Source organism: Cynocephalus volans, chromosome 16 (genome assembly GCF_027409185.1).
Source record: "Cynocephalus volans isolate mCynVol1 chromosome 16, mCynVol1.pri, whole genome shotgun sequence".
NCBI lineage: Eukaryota > Metazoa > Chordata > Mammalia > Dermoptera > Cynocephalidae > Cynocephalus > Cynocephalus volans.
In genome coordinates this window covers 41,950,556-41,964,235 of record NC_084475.1, presented here as the reverse complement: position 1 = coordinate 41,964,235, position 13,680 = coordinate 41,950,556, and the positions used below count along the sequence as shown (strand labels likewise).

At 41.2% G+C, this 13,680-nt stretch overlaps 1 protein-coding gene across 3 annotated transcripts in view; it reads left to right on the top strand.

Annotated features, from left to right (window-relative positions):
• The window catches only part of TJP2 (tight junction protein 2), a 72,858-nt gene that overhangs the window by 38,671 nt on the left and 20,507 nt on the right, over positions 1-13,680 (top strand). For all 3 annotated transcript variants that reach the window (XM_063080323.1, XM_063080321.1, XM_063080322.1), the window contains exons 5-11: positions 492-1,074; positions 4,744-4,847; positions 5,494-5,647; positions 6,965-7,073; positions 7,159-7,292; positions 7,899-7,965; positions 8,765-8,915. In XM_063080323.1, the coding sequence (XP_062936393.1) occupies positions 492-1,074; positions 4,744-4,847; positions 5,494-5,647; positions 6,965-7,073; positions 7,159-7,292; positions 7,899-7,965; positions 8,765-8,915 (1,302 nt within the window). The remainder of the gene's footprint in view (positions 1-491; positions 1,075-4,743; positions 4,848-5,493; positions 5,648-6,964; positions 7,074-7,158; positions 7,293-7,898; positions 7,966-8,764; positions 8,916-13,680) is intronic.

Genomic DNA, 13,680 nt, shown 5'->3' with positions numbered 1-13,680 from the left:
ATTGCATTTGATGGTTATCTCTTCAGTCCCTTTTAATCTAGAATGAACTAATCCCCTTGCCTCCCCCGCTCTTCTCTTAAATGACATTGACTTTTGGAAGAGTCTAGGCAGTTATTTGCAGAATGTTTCACTTCCTGGATTTTCATTTGATTTTTATGACTTAGGGTCATGAAAGTTTGATGACCCTATCTGAAACATTCTTTTATTTATTTATTACTAGAAAAAGCAAAGGCATATGGGCTTTTCAAACTTGAGTAGATGCAGATTTTGTAAGTACCGGTATAATTAGCTTAACTCAAGGCCCTGTACTTAGAGCTTCACACTCACTGTCTTATTTTATTCCAACCCCGTGAGGTTTTTATCGTCCCTGTGTCCACATGAGGAACGCCAGGCTTAGTGAATGGGCAGGGACACAGTTTTACTTAACCACTGCATTCTCTGCGTTCAGTTGTGATTGTCCTGGGGCCACACTGTGTGTGTTTTGACCACAGGTGGTCAAGAGGCCCCGGAAGGTCCAGGTGGCCCCGCCGCAGGGCAGCCCTCCCCCCGATCAGGATGACCGGGCTTTTGGGGCGATGGACGAGTTCGATGGCAGAAGTTTCCGCAGCGGGTACAGCGAGAGGAGCCACAGCGGGCGCAGCCGCAGCTGGGAGGACAGCCCGGAGAGGGGGCGTCCCCACGAGCGGGCACGGAGCCGGGACCGGGACCGCAGCCGCGGCCGGAGCCTGGAGCGGGGTCTGGACCAGGACTACGGGCGCGCCCGAGACCGCGGCCGGAGCCGAGAGCGGGGCCTGGACCAGGACTTCGGGCCACCCCGGAGCCGCAGCCGCGGCCGCAGCATTGACCGCGACTACGAGCTCGCCTATGGCCCGGCCTACGAGCCGGACTATGAGCGCGGCTACAGCCCGTCCGCGGCGTCCGGCCACCGCGCCCCGGCCCCCGCGCGCTCCGCGGCCGCCCGCAGCCGCAGCCGCGAGCACCTGCGCTCGCGTAGCCCCAGCCCCGAGCTGCGGGGCAGGCCGGACCCCGACAGGCCGGTGGGCGTCCTCCTGATGAAGAGCAGAGGCGATGAAGGTAGGAGCACGCGCGGGGGAGGGGTGGGACCGGCACCGTGCTCCTGCTGGCGGCCAGCCCTTCCTGCCACACGCCTGACGTGCCCCGGCGTGGACCCCGCTGCCCGGCACCTGCTAGCTCGTTGAATCCTCACGACCGCGGCAGGAGGGAGTTACCCTTACATCTTCCCTTTATAGACAAACTGAGGCACAGGAAGGTTCATTGACTCGCACACGTTATAGTCAGTGGGAGAGCCAGGCTCCAGAACCGTGGCTTTAAACTACCAGGCCAGTGGTTCTCCAAGTGCCGTAAGGATCACCAGGCACTTGTTAGAAATGCAGATTCTCAGGCCCCCGGCCCCACTGAACAGAAACCGCGGGGTGGGCCCTGGCCTCTGCGCTAACAAGCTGTCCTGGTGATCCTGACGCATCTCAGGCTGGAGCAGCGTGGTGGAGGTCAGCGCTCCGGCTAATCTTGATTGCATTTCAGCTCTCTGCCAGGGCCCTGCTGAGTAAATACGACCTCCTTTAATCCTCACAAGGACCCTGTGTGGTAGCAGGCTTCCCCTGTTTCACAGGTCAGGAATGCCATGAGACAGAGGTTTTTGGTATGCTCATTGACGAGGCCGGCTGTGGCCCAGTGTGCCCATCCCACGTGGCATTTTTGGAGCCTTGCACACCCTTAACTACACCCGGGGTTCACCAAAGCCCAGGGCAGCAGCCAGAGAAGCTGTTATAGCACCTGCAGTTTATAAGTGAGGATTCTGAGCCTCAGACTGGGAACACACCTTGCCCATGCTTTGAAACCAGTACATAAATGGTAGAGCTAGAACCCAAACTCCATCCCCAGGAAATAGATGACAGGTGATGGAACAGGGCTTTTGAGCCTAGTGTTGAGGTATTCCTCTTGTTTGTTCTTGTCTTCTGACCTTTTAAATTCCTTGTAACACATCTTTTATCTCCTTTTCTGTAACTGTTCTCCTTCTGAGAGTAAAAAAGACAAAGGGCACCTGAGAATGCTAAGTGAAAGATGCCTTGCTTTTTAGGTTTGGGATTTGCATTTTTGGTAGCCTATCAGATGAGAGGGCTTGTTTTCTTTAGTTTTTCATGAAGAGTTGAGTTCTATAATTGGATGCCTGTTGAAATAACTGAAGAATAATGCAAGGATGTGAGTAAGGGGATACTTGGAGTTCAGTCCAAGAAAATAAAGGTGAAAGTTGAGATCGTGTTATCTCTGAGCAGTGTGCATCTTAGGATTTCACAGGCTGTTTATCACCATTTGTAATGATACATAGTCAACTCCAAGAATTGCAGAGTAGGAACTATCCTGCATCTGTGTTGAAAGGTGGACTGGAGAGAAGTTTTGAGAATGCTAATTTGGCAGAGGTTGGACAGCATTCTGTAGTGTGCACCCCAGGTTCTTGAGTCACCTATGGCACTGCTTTTCAAATTTCTCTTCCTCTTCTTTCTCCCTTTGCCCTCCTCCCCCTTCTTTTCCTCTTTCCCTTGCTCCACCTGCCACAGAAAGAACTGCATCCTATGGATAATCATGGATGCAGTTATATTTTAAAAAACATGAACAGAAGTTTCATGGAATGGTACTTTGTGTGATGCACTCTGAGAGATTCCATTACCTTAAATTTTTAAAATGCTGGTCACAACCCACTAAATTGACTTTAAGACCTGCTAACAAGTTTGCAACCCACAGTTTAGAAAGACAGTGTCTCTCCTAAGAGATTGCCCAAGTCATGACTGGTCTTAGTAAATCAGGGAAAAACAGGGCTTATGCCCCTTTGCTGATACAGCATTTTACTTTTTCTTCAGCATTTTGTTCCCCAAACTTGAAAATCATTAAACAAAAACAAGTTCCACTATTTAAAAGAAAATTTGTTTGCCACCTTTTCTCCGATTACAAAATAACTTAGCTGTCACTGGATAGGGTTGCATAAGAATGAGTCTTTAAAGAAATCTGACAGTAGACAAGGTTTGATTAAAAGAAAGTATACATTCATATGGCCAGCTGTTGCATTTCAGGAGCAACTAATCGCCTTGCTTGTAAATGTTGTAGAAGCTGGGCGGGGGGAGGGGTTCCTTTATTTAAGAAATGCTCATATACGCACCAGTAAATCTATTTGCAGATTTACAAGAAGATTGCAATTTTTAAGAGGAGAGAGGAATTGTTGAAAAAGAAGTTATTACTCAGACTTGTCTCAGGCTTCTGTTCTGGGCCGAGAGGCTGTTTGGCCAGTAGAAGGTTGTCATCCATGAAAGTAGATGCACGCTTCCCTAATTCTTTCTTGATTATCAGTTCCTAAAGTGGTGGGGGACAAAGCACAACACTTTTAATCATTATGGTAACATCTGATGCTAACAAGTTTACTGTAAGTCATTTAAAACTTATTTTTTAATCTTCTTCATAACTTTGAATTATAGGAAGTTACTTTGTTTTGTAATTACAAATTATAAGCTTCTCAGTCAGAACAATAATAAAACAAATTTGAATGTGCCTATTTTAAAACCTGCTAAGGTGGCTGGCTGCTTATAGCTCAGTTGGTTACAGCCCAGTGTTATAACACCAAGGTCAAGGGATCGGATCCGCATACTGGCCAGCCACCAAAGAAAAGAAGAGAAACCTTAAAAAAAGAAAAAGTGGGGAAAAATAGAATTAAAAGATTAAAACTTGCTAGGTTGTGGCAGCTTCCTAAAATAACCAAAATTCATCCTTGAATTATCTATTTCTATAGATTTAATAAGTAAAAACAGAATAGTCTGAATAGCATTTCAAATGTATTAAAATATACAACTTAGTAAATATAATATTTTTTCTTTTGGTAGCAATTCAAAGTCCATAAACTCCCAAAGCCATGCTGGTTTTAAGTTAAATGCTTTATTAACTGCTTTGCCTGGCTTATTGACTGCTTTTTTCACATACTGAATTTCTTTCAGTGCCAAACCCTACACAATCTAAATTTGTTTACAGATAAACGGTGTACTATTTGCAGTGCCTTCCTGTGGGCAACCTCATTGTCAGTAGAACATGCCTGTTAAGATATGCTGACTTGTTTTTTTTCTCCCCAGCATTTCATTTGAAAAATATAATTTTATAGCAAGCACCCCTGTAGCCTTTACCTAGTTTTACCAGTTGTTAACATTTTGCCACATTTGCTTTCTTTCTCCTTTTTCCTGTTTTTCCTCTCTACTCCCTTTCCCCCTGTTCCCCACTTCTGTTTTCTCTATGGTTTTTAAGGAACCACTTGAAAGTAAGTTTCAGGCAACATCACCCATTACTGGTAAATATTTCAGCAGGTATCTCCCAAGGATAACGTTCTCCTACATCACCGTAATGCTATTATCACATTTAAGAAAATTAATATCTCTTTATTATAGTTCATTTTGAAATTGTTCCCAAAACACTGTAAACCTCGGCTCCCCACCTCCGAGTTGGATCAAGGATCTAGTGAGGATTCATGGGTTGCATTTGGGTTTTATGTGTCTTTTAATCTAGAACAGTCCCTCTGCCTCTTTTGTTTTCAATGGCATTAATTTTTTGAAGAGTCCAGGCCAGTTATCTTAGAGAATGTCCCCTACAAAATTAATTTTTCATAAGTATTCTTAAATAGTCCTAAAAGCCACTCTTAGTTATCTGAACAAGTTGATGACATACATGTATGTTTATGTGTTTGTCCCCTAGAGTATGGTCTCCGGCTTGGGAGTCAGATCTTCATAAAGGAAATGACCAAAACGGGTCTGGCAATGAAAGATGGCAACCTTCATGAAGGGGACATAATTCTCAAGGTGGGCGGACAAGGGGAGAGAACACGAGTGCAGGCTGGCAGTCAGAGCCTGCGTTTCCACGTTCAAGCACCAGCACAGTGAAACTTAGTTGCAGTAAGAGTCAGTAGTGAGACAGAGGCTGGAAGAGCAGAACAGTGAGAGGACTGTTACCAGAAAAAGCAGACTTGGAGATTTGTAACAGTTTGTAAGTTTTTGTTTGTTTTTTAAAACAAACTCCATGAATGCTTTCTTCTTCCTATTTATTTAAAGTTTAGGTTCCTATTCCCTAAACTAAGGAAAGATGAGAGGGTGAGTTGGGGGAATATGAGTGTTGAATATTTCATAGCTCTTGTAAACCTCTCCGGTAGGAAACACACTCCAGTAGGAAACCAAACCATCATCTCGAGCTTGGAGGTTAAATAAATTAGCAGAGTAACTTAAGTACACTACACCTCTTTCATGCCTGTGTGTGTTTGGGATCCAGGCATACAGGGTTATATTTAATTTAAAGAATAATTCATTTTTATTCAGTTGGTCATCCTAAAGCCCATGTCTGTTTAAATATCTGAGCAATGTCTTTATATTTTCAGAAGAGGAAAATATGAATTTTCTGTCTTGCTGTGAATAGTTGTATTCCATATAGCATTACCATTCTTCATAAACACAGATCAATGGAACTGTGACTGAGAACATGTCTTTAACGGATGCTCGAAAATTGATAGAAAAGTCACGTGGAAAACTCCAGCTAGTGGTGATGAGAGACAGCAAGCAGACCCTCATCAACATCCCGTCGTTAAATGACAGCGACTCAGAAATAGAAGGTAAAGGAGGAGGGGCTGGGAGCTTAGCTGGAAGTAAGGAGAGTGGTTGCTTCTGCATTCTGATCTCTAGCTAGCACAGCCGTCCAGCTAGAAATTGAATTTACTGTGAAAGCTTCCCCTTTAAATTTCAATTCCAAAAGTTAAGTGTTTGGTTTGTATCTATTGAAATTAGGATTCCAATGTGGAATTCTTGTGTACTTATGAACTCCCAGAGGACTCTTAATTAGGCCACTGAAAGCAGAACTTATTAATAAGAAATGTATATGTGAGTGGTTTGATGTGCTAATTGCTCACTCTTGGACTTGTGTGGGTTTTTAAAAGTGACTTTTAGTATTTCCAACAAAGAAGACAATTTGGGGAATATTAAAACAGGTAGACACTATAATAATGAATTGAAATGGCTGAATAGTGTGATGGTATTCTTTGGTTAGCAATCTGTGTCCCCTCTTTTCTTTTGAAAAGCTATATTCACTACTTGAATATGAATTATACATACGATAACACTTTAACCTTGTAAAAATTACCAATACAAATAATAGTCATGATGTCTCCTTCTTAACCATCTTCTATTGCTTTTGTGCAGAAAAGTTTAGGAAAAATATTAAGTTCTCAAGTTATAAAATAGGCTTTTTATTTATTTACTTACTTTCTAAGAATTTCTTTATAAAATCTTAAAACTTAGTTTAATTTCCAGTATATCAAAAGTCTAATCAGTCTGTCATTGCTATGGGTGCAGTACAAGAAAATAAAAAGAGTGTGAGAAATAATCCCAGCATGTTAGGAGTTTACAGATTATTTTTGGCTACTTGAATTGTGGTCCTCAGCCTGCCCAGCAGCATCAGCATCACCTGGGAGCTTGAGAGAATTGCAGAATCTCAGGCCCCACCCCACAATGACTGCGTCCTAATGAGATGTCGAGGTGATTGTACATGCATTCATGTGTTCATGTTTGTGAAGCTCTGGTCTGTTTGTTAAGAATGAGTGCATATGACCACGATCCAGTAATTGAATTTTGAGTCTTCAGTAGCAGCTTTGATGGAAAGAGGGATGAAAGAGAAATATACACTTCTGAATTTGGCCTTCTCTTTATTAATTAATGTCTTTCCTTTAAAACTATGAAATTTACTTTTACCAGGGGAAGACTTTTAGACCAATAGTACATTTACTGTCAGCCCTTCTTCCATTCCCCATGTTTTCTATCCAGAGAATAGTATAATTTCTGGGATGTTTCTGAAAATTATTAAGTCTTTTCTTGTTCCTGGTACTGGCCAGCTGCAAAAAAAAAAAAAAAAAAAAAAATCTTATTTTTGTAACCAGATATCTCAGAGATAGAGTCAACCCGATCATTTTCTCCGGAGGAGAGACGCCAGCAGTATTCTGATTATGATTATCATTCCTCAAATGAGAAGCTGAAGGAGAGGCCAAGGTAAGGTGATGTGTATTTTCCCTTGCACGCGTCACTGTGAATGAATCTGTCACCTCATGAGACATTAACATCACCTGTGCTTAAGTTCAAGAGAGGACACGCCAAGCAGATTGTCCAGGATGGGTGCCACACCCACTCCGTTTAAGTCCACGGGGGATATTGCTGCTGTACTTGTCACAGAGACCAGCAAGGAACCCAGATACCAAGAGGAACCCCCAGGTGAAGCTTTAAGACATTTTCAGCAGTTGTGTTCAGAAGTGCGTGCTTGATAATTCTAGAATGTGGCTAGAAGGAGAGGCAGATATTATAAGCCATTCTCATATATGGGACAGGCTCTCCTGTCTCTCTCGTACCATTGAAAAAATATAAATAGTATAAGAGTGTTTTCTGTATGCCATCAGAACTGGTCAAATTTGTCATATTTGCTGAGCTGAGGTCCTTTTGTCTCCCATCTTCAGTCCCAACCTCATCTCCCTACCCTACAGGCCCCACAACCCAACAATTATCATAATTTTATATACATAAATACTTATCCATGCAGAAAACATAGCATTATTATATGGTTTTGAGTTATAAAAAATGCCATCTTCTTGTGCGTGTAATTGTGCAGCTTGCATTTTAGAGGTTCATTTCACTTCTCGTTTTGAGAAACCATCGCCTTACAGTTAAACAGTTAAACTTCATTTTAAAGACTTCTTGTTTGTGATGACATTTATGTATAGTAAGGTATAGATTTAAATTTTTTGTAGACTTTGTGATCTTTATATTTAGAAACAAACTCCTGCTAGTCCAGGCTGATAACAGTAGATGTTTTTTAATCCACAGTTCCTCAACCAAAAGCAGTCCCGAGAACTTTTCTTCGTCCTAGTCCTGAAGATGAAGCAATATATGGGTATGTATTTCAATCACTCTTTTTTCCCTTTCTTCTTCCAGACAGCTGTATCTCCTTAACTAAAATCCAGAAGAATGGTTTTTTACCTTCAGATGGTGATTTTTTATATAATCAACCATCTTTAACTAAATCCTATTGCTACTGTTTTTATGAGAAAGAGGAATCATTTGCAGGAAAAGCAAAATGTGGAAGTAGGTGAACTGTGTGATGTTAATGTTGTCAGCTTGTCCACCTATCTGGCTGCTTCTCCAGAATGTTATTCTGCATATTTGCATTTGCCAGATGTTTCTAGTGACTGCAGTGAGGTGATGATCCCAGCGTGTGGGGGCAGGGAGGAGGAGTGTGGCCGTGCTCTGCACTTGATGATGAGAACCCCTGGTGAAGTTCAAGAGCAGCAGCCTCTTGGATTAGGGTCCAGCTTCCTTGGAACCAGGTGTTGTCTTTATTTGACAAGAGCTTTGTGGTGCCGCAGGCTTCCCTTTGGAAGAATCCCAAACTGGGGGTCGGATGACCTTGATTTTAGCCCTGACCCTGCCCTTTATCTGCTTTCTCGTCCTGAAAGAGCTGATATAAACATTCTATATATCCACTATTTCACCAGTAATGTGGGCCTACTGATATTCATCTCACAGTCTCAAGGAAGATAAAATTATAGAATTTATGAGAAAAATGAGAGAGAGCTTTGTAAACTATAAATCATTCTATAGAGAGAAGAAATTAAATCTCTCATTTGCTAATGTTGGTCCCCCCTTTTAAAAATTTCTCCCATCTTTCCCTTCTGAAACTGAACCTGTTGTAGCCCTAATACCAAAATGGTGAAGTTCAAGAAGGGAGACAGCGTGGGCCTCCGGTTGGCTGGAGGCAATGACGTTGGGATATTTGTCGCTGGCATTCAGGAGGGTACCTCAGCAGAGCAGGAAGGACTTCAAGAAGGAGACCAGATTCTGAAGGTGAGTGTTTTAGTCCGTTTGTGTTGCTATAACAGTACCTGAGACTGGGTAATTTATAAGGAAAAGAGGTTTATTTGGCTTACGATTCTGGGACAGCTGCATCTGGCATGGGCCTCAGGCTGCTTCTGCTCATGGTGGAAAGCTGCAGGCAGCCAGCGGGTGAAAGCAGATCACATGGCGAGAGGAAGCAAGAGAGTGAAGCAAGAGGAGGTGCCAGGGTCTTTTTTAGCAACAAGCTCTCGCGGGAACTAATAGAGTGAGAACTCACTCATTAATCCCCCCCTCCCCCAGAGAGAGCATTAATCCATTCATGAGGGATCCGCCCCCATGACTCAGTCAGTTTCCAACACTGCCACATTGGAGATCAAATTTCCACATCAGTTTTGGAAGGGACAACACATCCAAACTCCATCAGTGAGGAAAACTCAGCTCTACTTCTAGAAGCTAGCTGGAAGAGTGGGCTTCTCTGGGTATTCTTCCATAAAGGGGCGAAGGTGGTCCAGCTTGTGAAAATGAGCTGCAGCTTTGTTGATGCCCAGCATTCAGGTCACTGTGTTCCTTGAATGGGTCCTGTCTTCTCAGTCCTGGAGTCCAAAACTCATTCCTGTGGTCTATGGGAATTTATATATATTTAAAACCGTTATATAATTTATATGTATTTAAAACATATAATTTTTATATATTTAAAACCTTTGCCAAGATTTGTATTAGTTTGGTAGAGAGAGGGGGGGGGAGGGGAGGGGAGGAGAGAAAGGAAAGAAAGACTAAGGGCCTATGAGGATGATCTTTCAAAAGATCTTGCTAATTTTGGGTTTTTCATTGTGTTCCCCTGCCTAGTGTCACTCTAAAAGGCCGTGCTCTGTAATTGAGCAAAGATGGGTGTTGACATCAGACCGTGTAATTTGAATCCTGTCCCTGACCCTGGCTCACCCTGTGACTCACATTTCTGTATCTGCTCAATGGGGTTGAGAATACCTGCCTCGCAGGGACCCTGGGAAGATGAGAATAGAACACGCACAAGGCATCTAGCAGAGGTCATGGTACAGAGTAGGAAGGTCAATGTCCGTTCCCCCTCCCCCACTGGAAGATAACAGATACCTGCCACTCAATATGTTATTTACCTCTAAAACTGCCCAGGAACAAGAATTCCTGGTTAATCAAAAACGAGGGTACTTCATAAAGTTTATGGAAAGATTGTATTAGCTTTTAATTCTATTTTTCCATGAACTTTTTGAAGTGCTCTTGTATTGGTACTTTTAAAGTTACTATATATTTGTATAATCTGTTGATGTTAAAGAATTAAAAAATAACTGCCATTTTATGCGATATGTATAATGCATTTTTTTATTGACTTCAGAATAAATGTTAAGAACATCAAGTACCTTGTTATGAAAGTGTAGAATGCTAGGGAACTGTCTTTATTGGAATTTCTGCTTCTATAAACTTGCAGTTCTTATAGATGAATTCTTTTTGTTAGCTTTAGTGGAAAGTCCATATATAAAAAAACTAGGGGGTCTGGGAAGAGTTTCTAGGCTCAAAGAAGAGGGGAGAAAAAAGAATTCCCAAGGAAGCAACAGCAAAATACAAAAACAAGTGGTCCTCTTTCTTCTTGGCATTTGGCCCTGTTGCAGTAGTTCAGATTTCACTTCTAGAGCAGATGAAGGGCAAACCTTGATCATGAGCTTTGCTAAAGCTTTCCAGTGAAATTCTAGACCCTCCTTGGCTCTGATAGGATCCTAGAAGACTTAGTGTACTTGAGTGAACCTCGTGGTACTACATGATCCTAAGAAACACTACTCACCAAATGCTACTGATAAAAATCCCATCCGAGTGCCAGCACATACCAATTTACTCTTGGCAAATATGCTAAAGTAGAAAAAGCATATTTCATAACTAGTATGAGGCCGTAGGTTGTCAGCTAGAAAGTCAGAGCTTTTTTTTTTTTTTTTTTTTTTTTTTGTCGTTTTCGTGACCGGCACTCAGCCAGTGAGTGCACTGGCCATTCCTATATAGGATCCGAACCCGCGGCGGGAGCGTGGCCGCGCTCCCAGCACCGCACTCTCCGAGTGCGCCACGGGCTCGGCCCAGGAAGTCAGAGCTTTTGTGAGTTCAAGGATAAACTATTTTTGTACCATCGAGGAAAAAGATGTTCTAAATTTCCATGAAGTAGTGAATTCGCCTAGGGACTCTACAATCAGACCTCTCCCTCTATAAATCATTGTTAAAGACCAGAGAGTTACTTTAGTGGGTAAAAAGTCATGGTACTCAGCACTTATATCTAAAGAGATGTTTTATTTCCTGTTATCACCCTGGTGTAAAGGACGAAACTTCTTTCGTGGGTACTGGCTTCTTTCGCAGTAATCCCATGTGGAGGTCAGGCAATAGGTGGTCCTGTTACTGAGGTGTGAATAAATTTTCTATTGACTACAGAAGGAGCCCTCTGTTCCACAAAGGGGTGAAAGAGATTGGGTTCACGTACGGGACATAGAAGCTGCTACACGATCGTAAGCTGTAGCTGATACAGAATCCTCTTCAGGCTCACAGCAGACACAGCTAGACCCTGTGGACTACTAAATAACTAATGAAAGAGGATATTTATTGGAAAGGAATGTACAATCTAACCTTCAAGTCTGAAAATGTTGTCCTGGCCTTTTTCACTGTAATTTGTTTCAGTGTTCCCTTTCCTGGCCAAGTTTGAATATATGACATGAACATACACTAATCACTATTTTCTGTTGCTGGTTTTTAAGTGTGGCTCTTCGTTTTGAAAAGGTGATAGACTCATGTGTGAAATGAAATCATGTGGTGCAGTGCCATAGCGGGATATGGGGGCTTATCAATAACAGAAATGCATGTGCTTTTATTTATTCCTGCTTGCCCTGACTATCTCTTTGCTTATTATCTAGTAGGGTTGTCATTTCTCTTTCAGAAACTTTTATGAGATGTTTGTATGTGGCCAGAAATGTATCCATTTCCTCCAGGTTTTCAAATTTCTTGGCGTATAGTTTATAATAGTCTGTAATGATTCTTTGTATTTCTGTGATATTGGCTGTAATGTCTCCTTTTTCATTTCAGACTTTTGTTATTTGGGTCTTCTCTTTTTTTAGTTGGTCTAGCTAATGGTTTGTCTGTTTATCTTCTCAAAAAACTAAGTTTTTGTTTAATTCATCTTTTGTATTGTTTTTTGTGTTTCTATTTCATTTAGTTCTGCTCTGATCTTAATTATTTCTGTCTACTAATTTTGGGGTTGGATTGTTCTTGTTTTTCTAGTTGTTTGTATAGCATTAGGTTGTTTATTTGAAATCTTATTTGAAATCTTATTTGAAATCTTTCTATTCTTTTAATGTAAGCATTTATTGTAATAAAATTTTATTAAATAAACTTGCTTTTGCCGTACTAAGAGGATCAGGAAAGTGTGGTATACTCACTTTGGAATAGTACTCTGCCATAAAAAAGAAAAAATGAAATTTTACCATTCACAGCAACATGGTTGAACTTAGAGAAAATTATGTTAAGTGAGATGAGCCAGGTACAGAAAGAGAAATACTGCATGTCCTCACTCATGAGTGCGAATTAAAAAAAATAAGCAAAGAAAAAAAAGAAAGATACAGCAATCACAATAATTCATTAAATTTTCAGAAGGAGAGAACAGAACTTAGGCTACCAAAGGTTGGGGGATATTGAGAAATTAGTAAAGGGCCACAAGAAATGATTACATTGTATAATGTTAAATATACTAAGTATCCTGATTTGAGCATCACATAATGTCACAGGTATCAATATTCAGTGCTGTACCCCACAGATATGTACAATCAGCTATGTTTCTAAAATAAAATAATATATATATATATAAAAAGCCAGGCCCAGAAAGAGAAATACTGCATGTACTCATAAGTGGGAGCTAAAAAAGAAAGAAAAGAAATAACACAATAACACACTGAACTTTCAGAAGGAGAGAAGAGAACTGTGGTTACTAGAGGTGGGAAAGGGGGATGAGGGGGTTAAGGAGAAATTGGTTAATGAACACAAGGAATGATCATATTTTGTAATGATGAACATGCTAATTATCCTGATTTGATCACCACACAGTGTACACAGGTATACATATTCAACTCTCTACCCCACAAATGTGTATAATCAATTACGTTTCAATAGAAAAAAAAAAACATAAAAACCAAACAAACAAATAAACAAAAAACAAAGTTTGTATCCAAAGGAAAAAAAGAAACTTTTATGGGATGAAAGGAGGGGGGACTTCCTGAGTTTGATTGTTAACCATGTGGATTTTTAAAATGTAGCTACATGTATGCTTTCATTTTGAACAGTCTAGTTTTGGACTTGATCGAAGCTAAGTCTCACATGGCCATAGAAATGGACAGAGGGGCTTCCAGGGTCCTCCCCCCAGCCCTGTGGCCCTGTCTTATTTGAATAAGTACATATAAGCATTTACAGCACATATAAGAACATATATGTGGCCATGTACAGATACAAGTGGCACAAGATGGGATCCAACACCACAGTGTGATGATCCCTGATTGGGGGACAAGAGGTGGGAATGACAATACCTTAAATAATAAATGTTGTTACAAAAGAAGAGTTCACTTGATTTCTTTACCAAATCACTTTATTGTAAAAGCACCAAATAAGTTTTAGTTTAATGTCTTGATATGGATTGAATTGTGTCCCCCAAGTTTTAAGTCATTGAAGATTAAATCCCCATTGTAACTTTGAGGGTGGGAAATCATATTATGGTAATTGAAAGGTG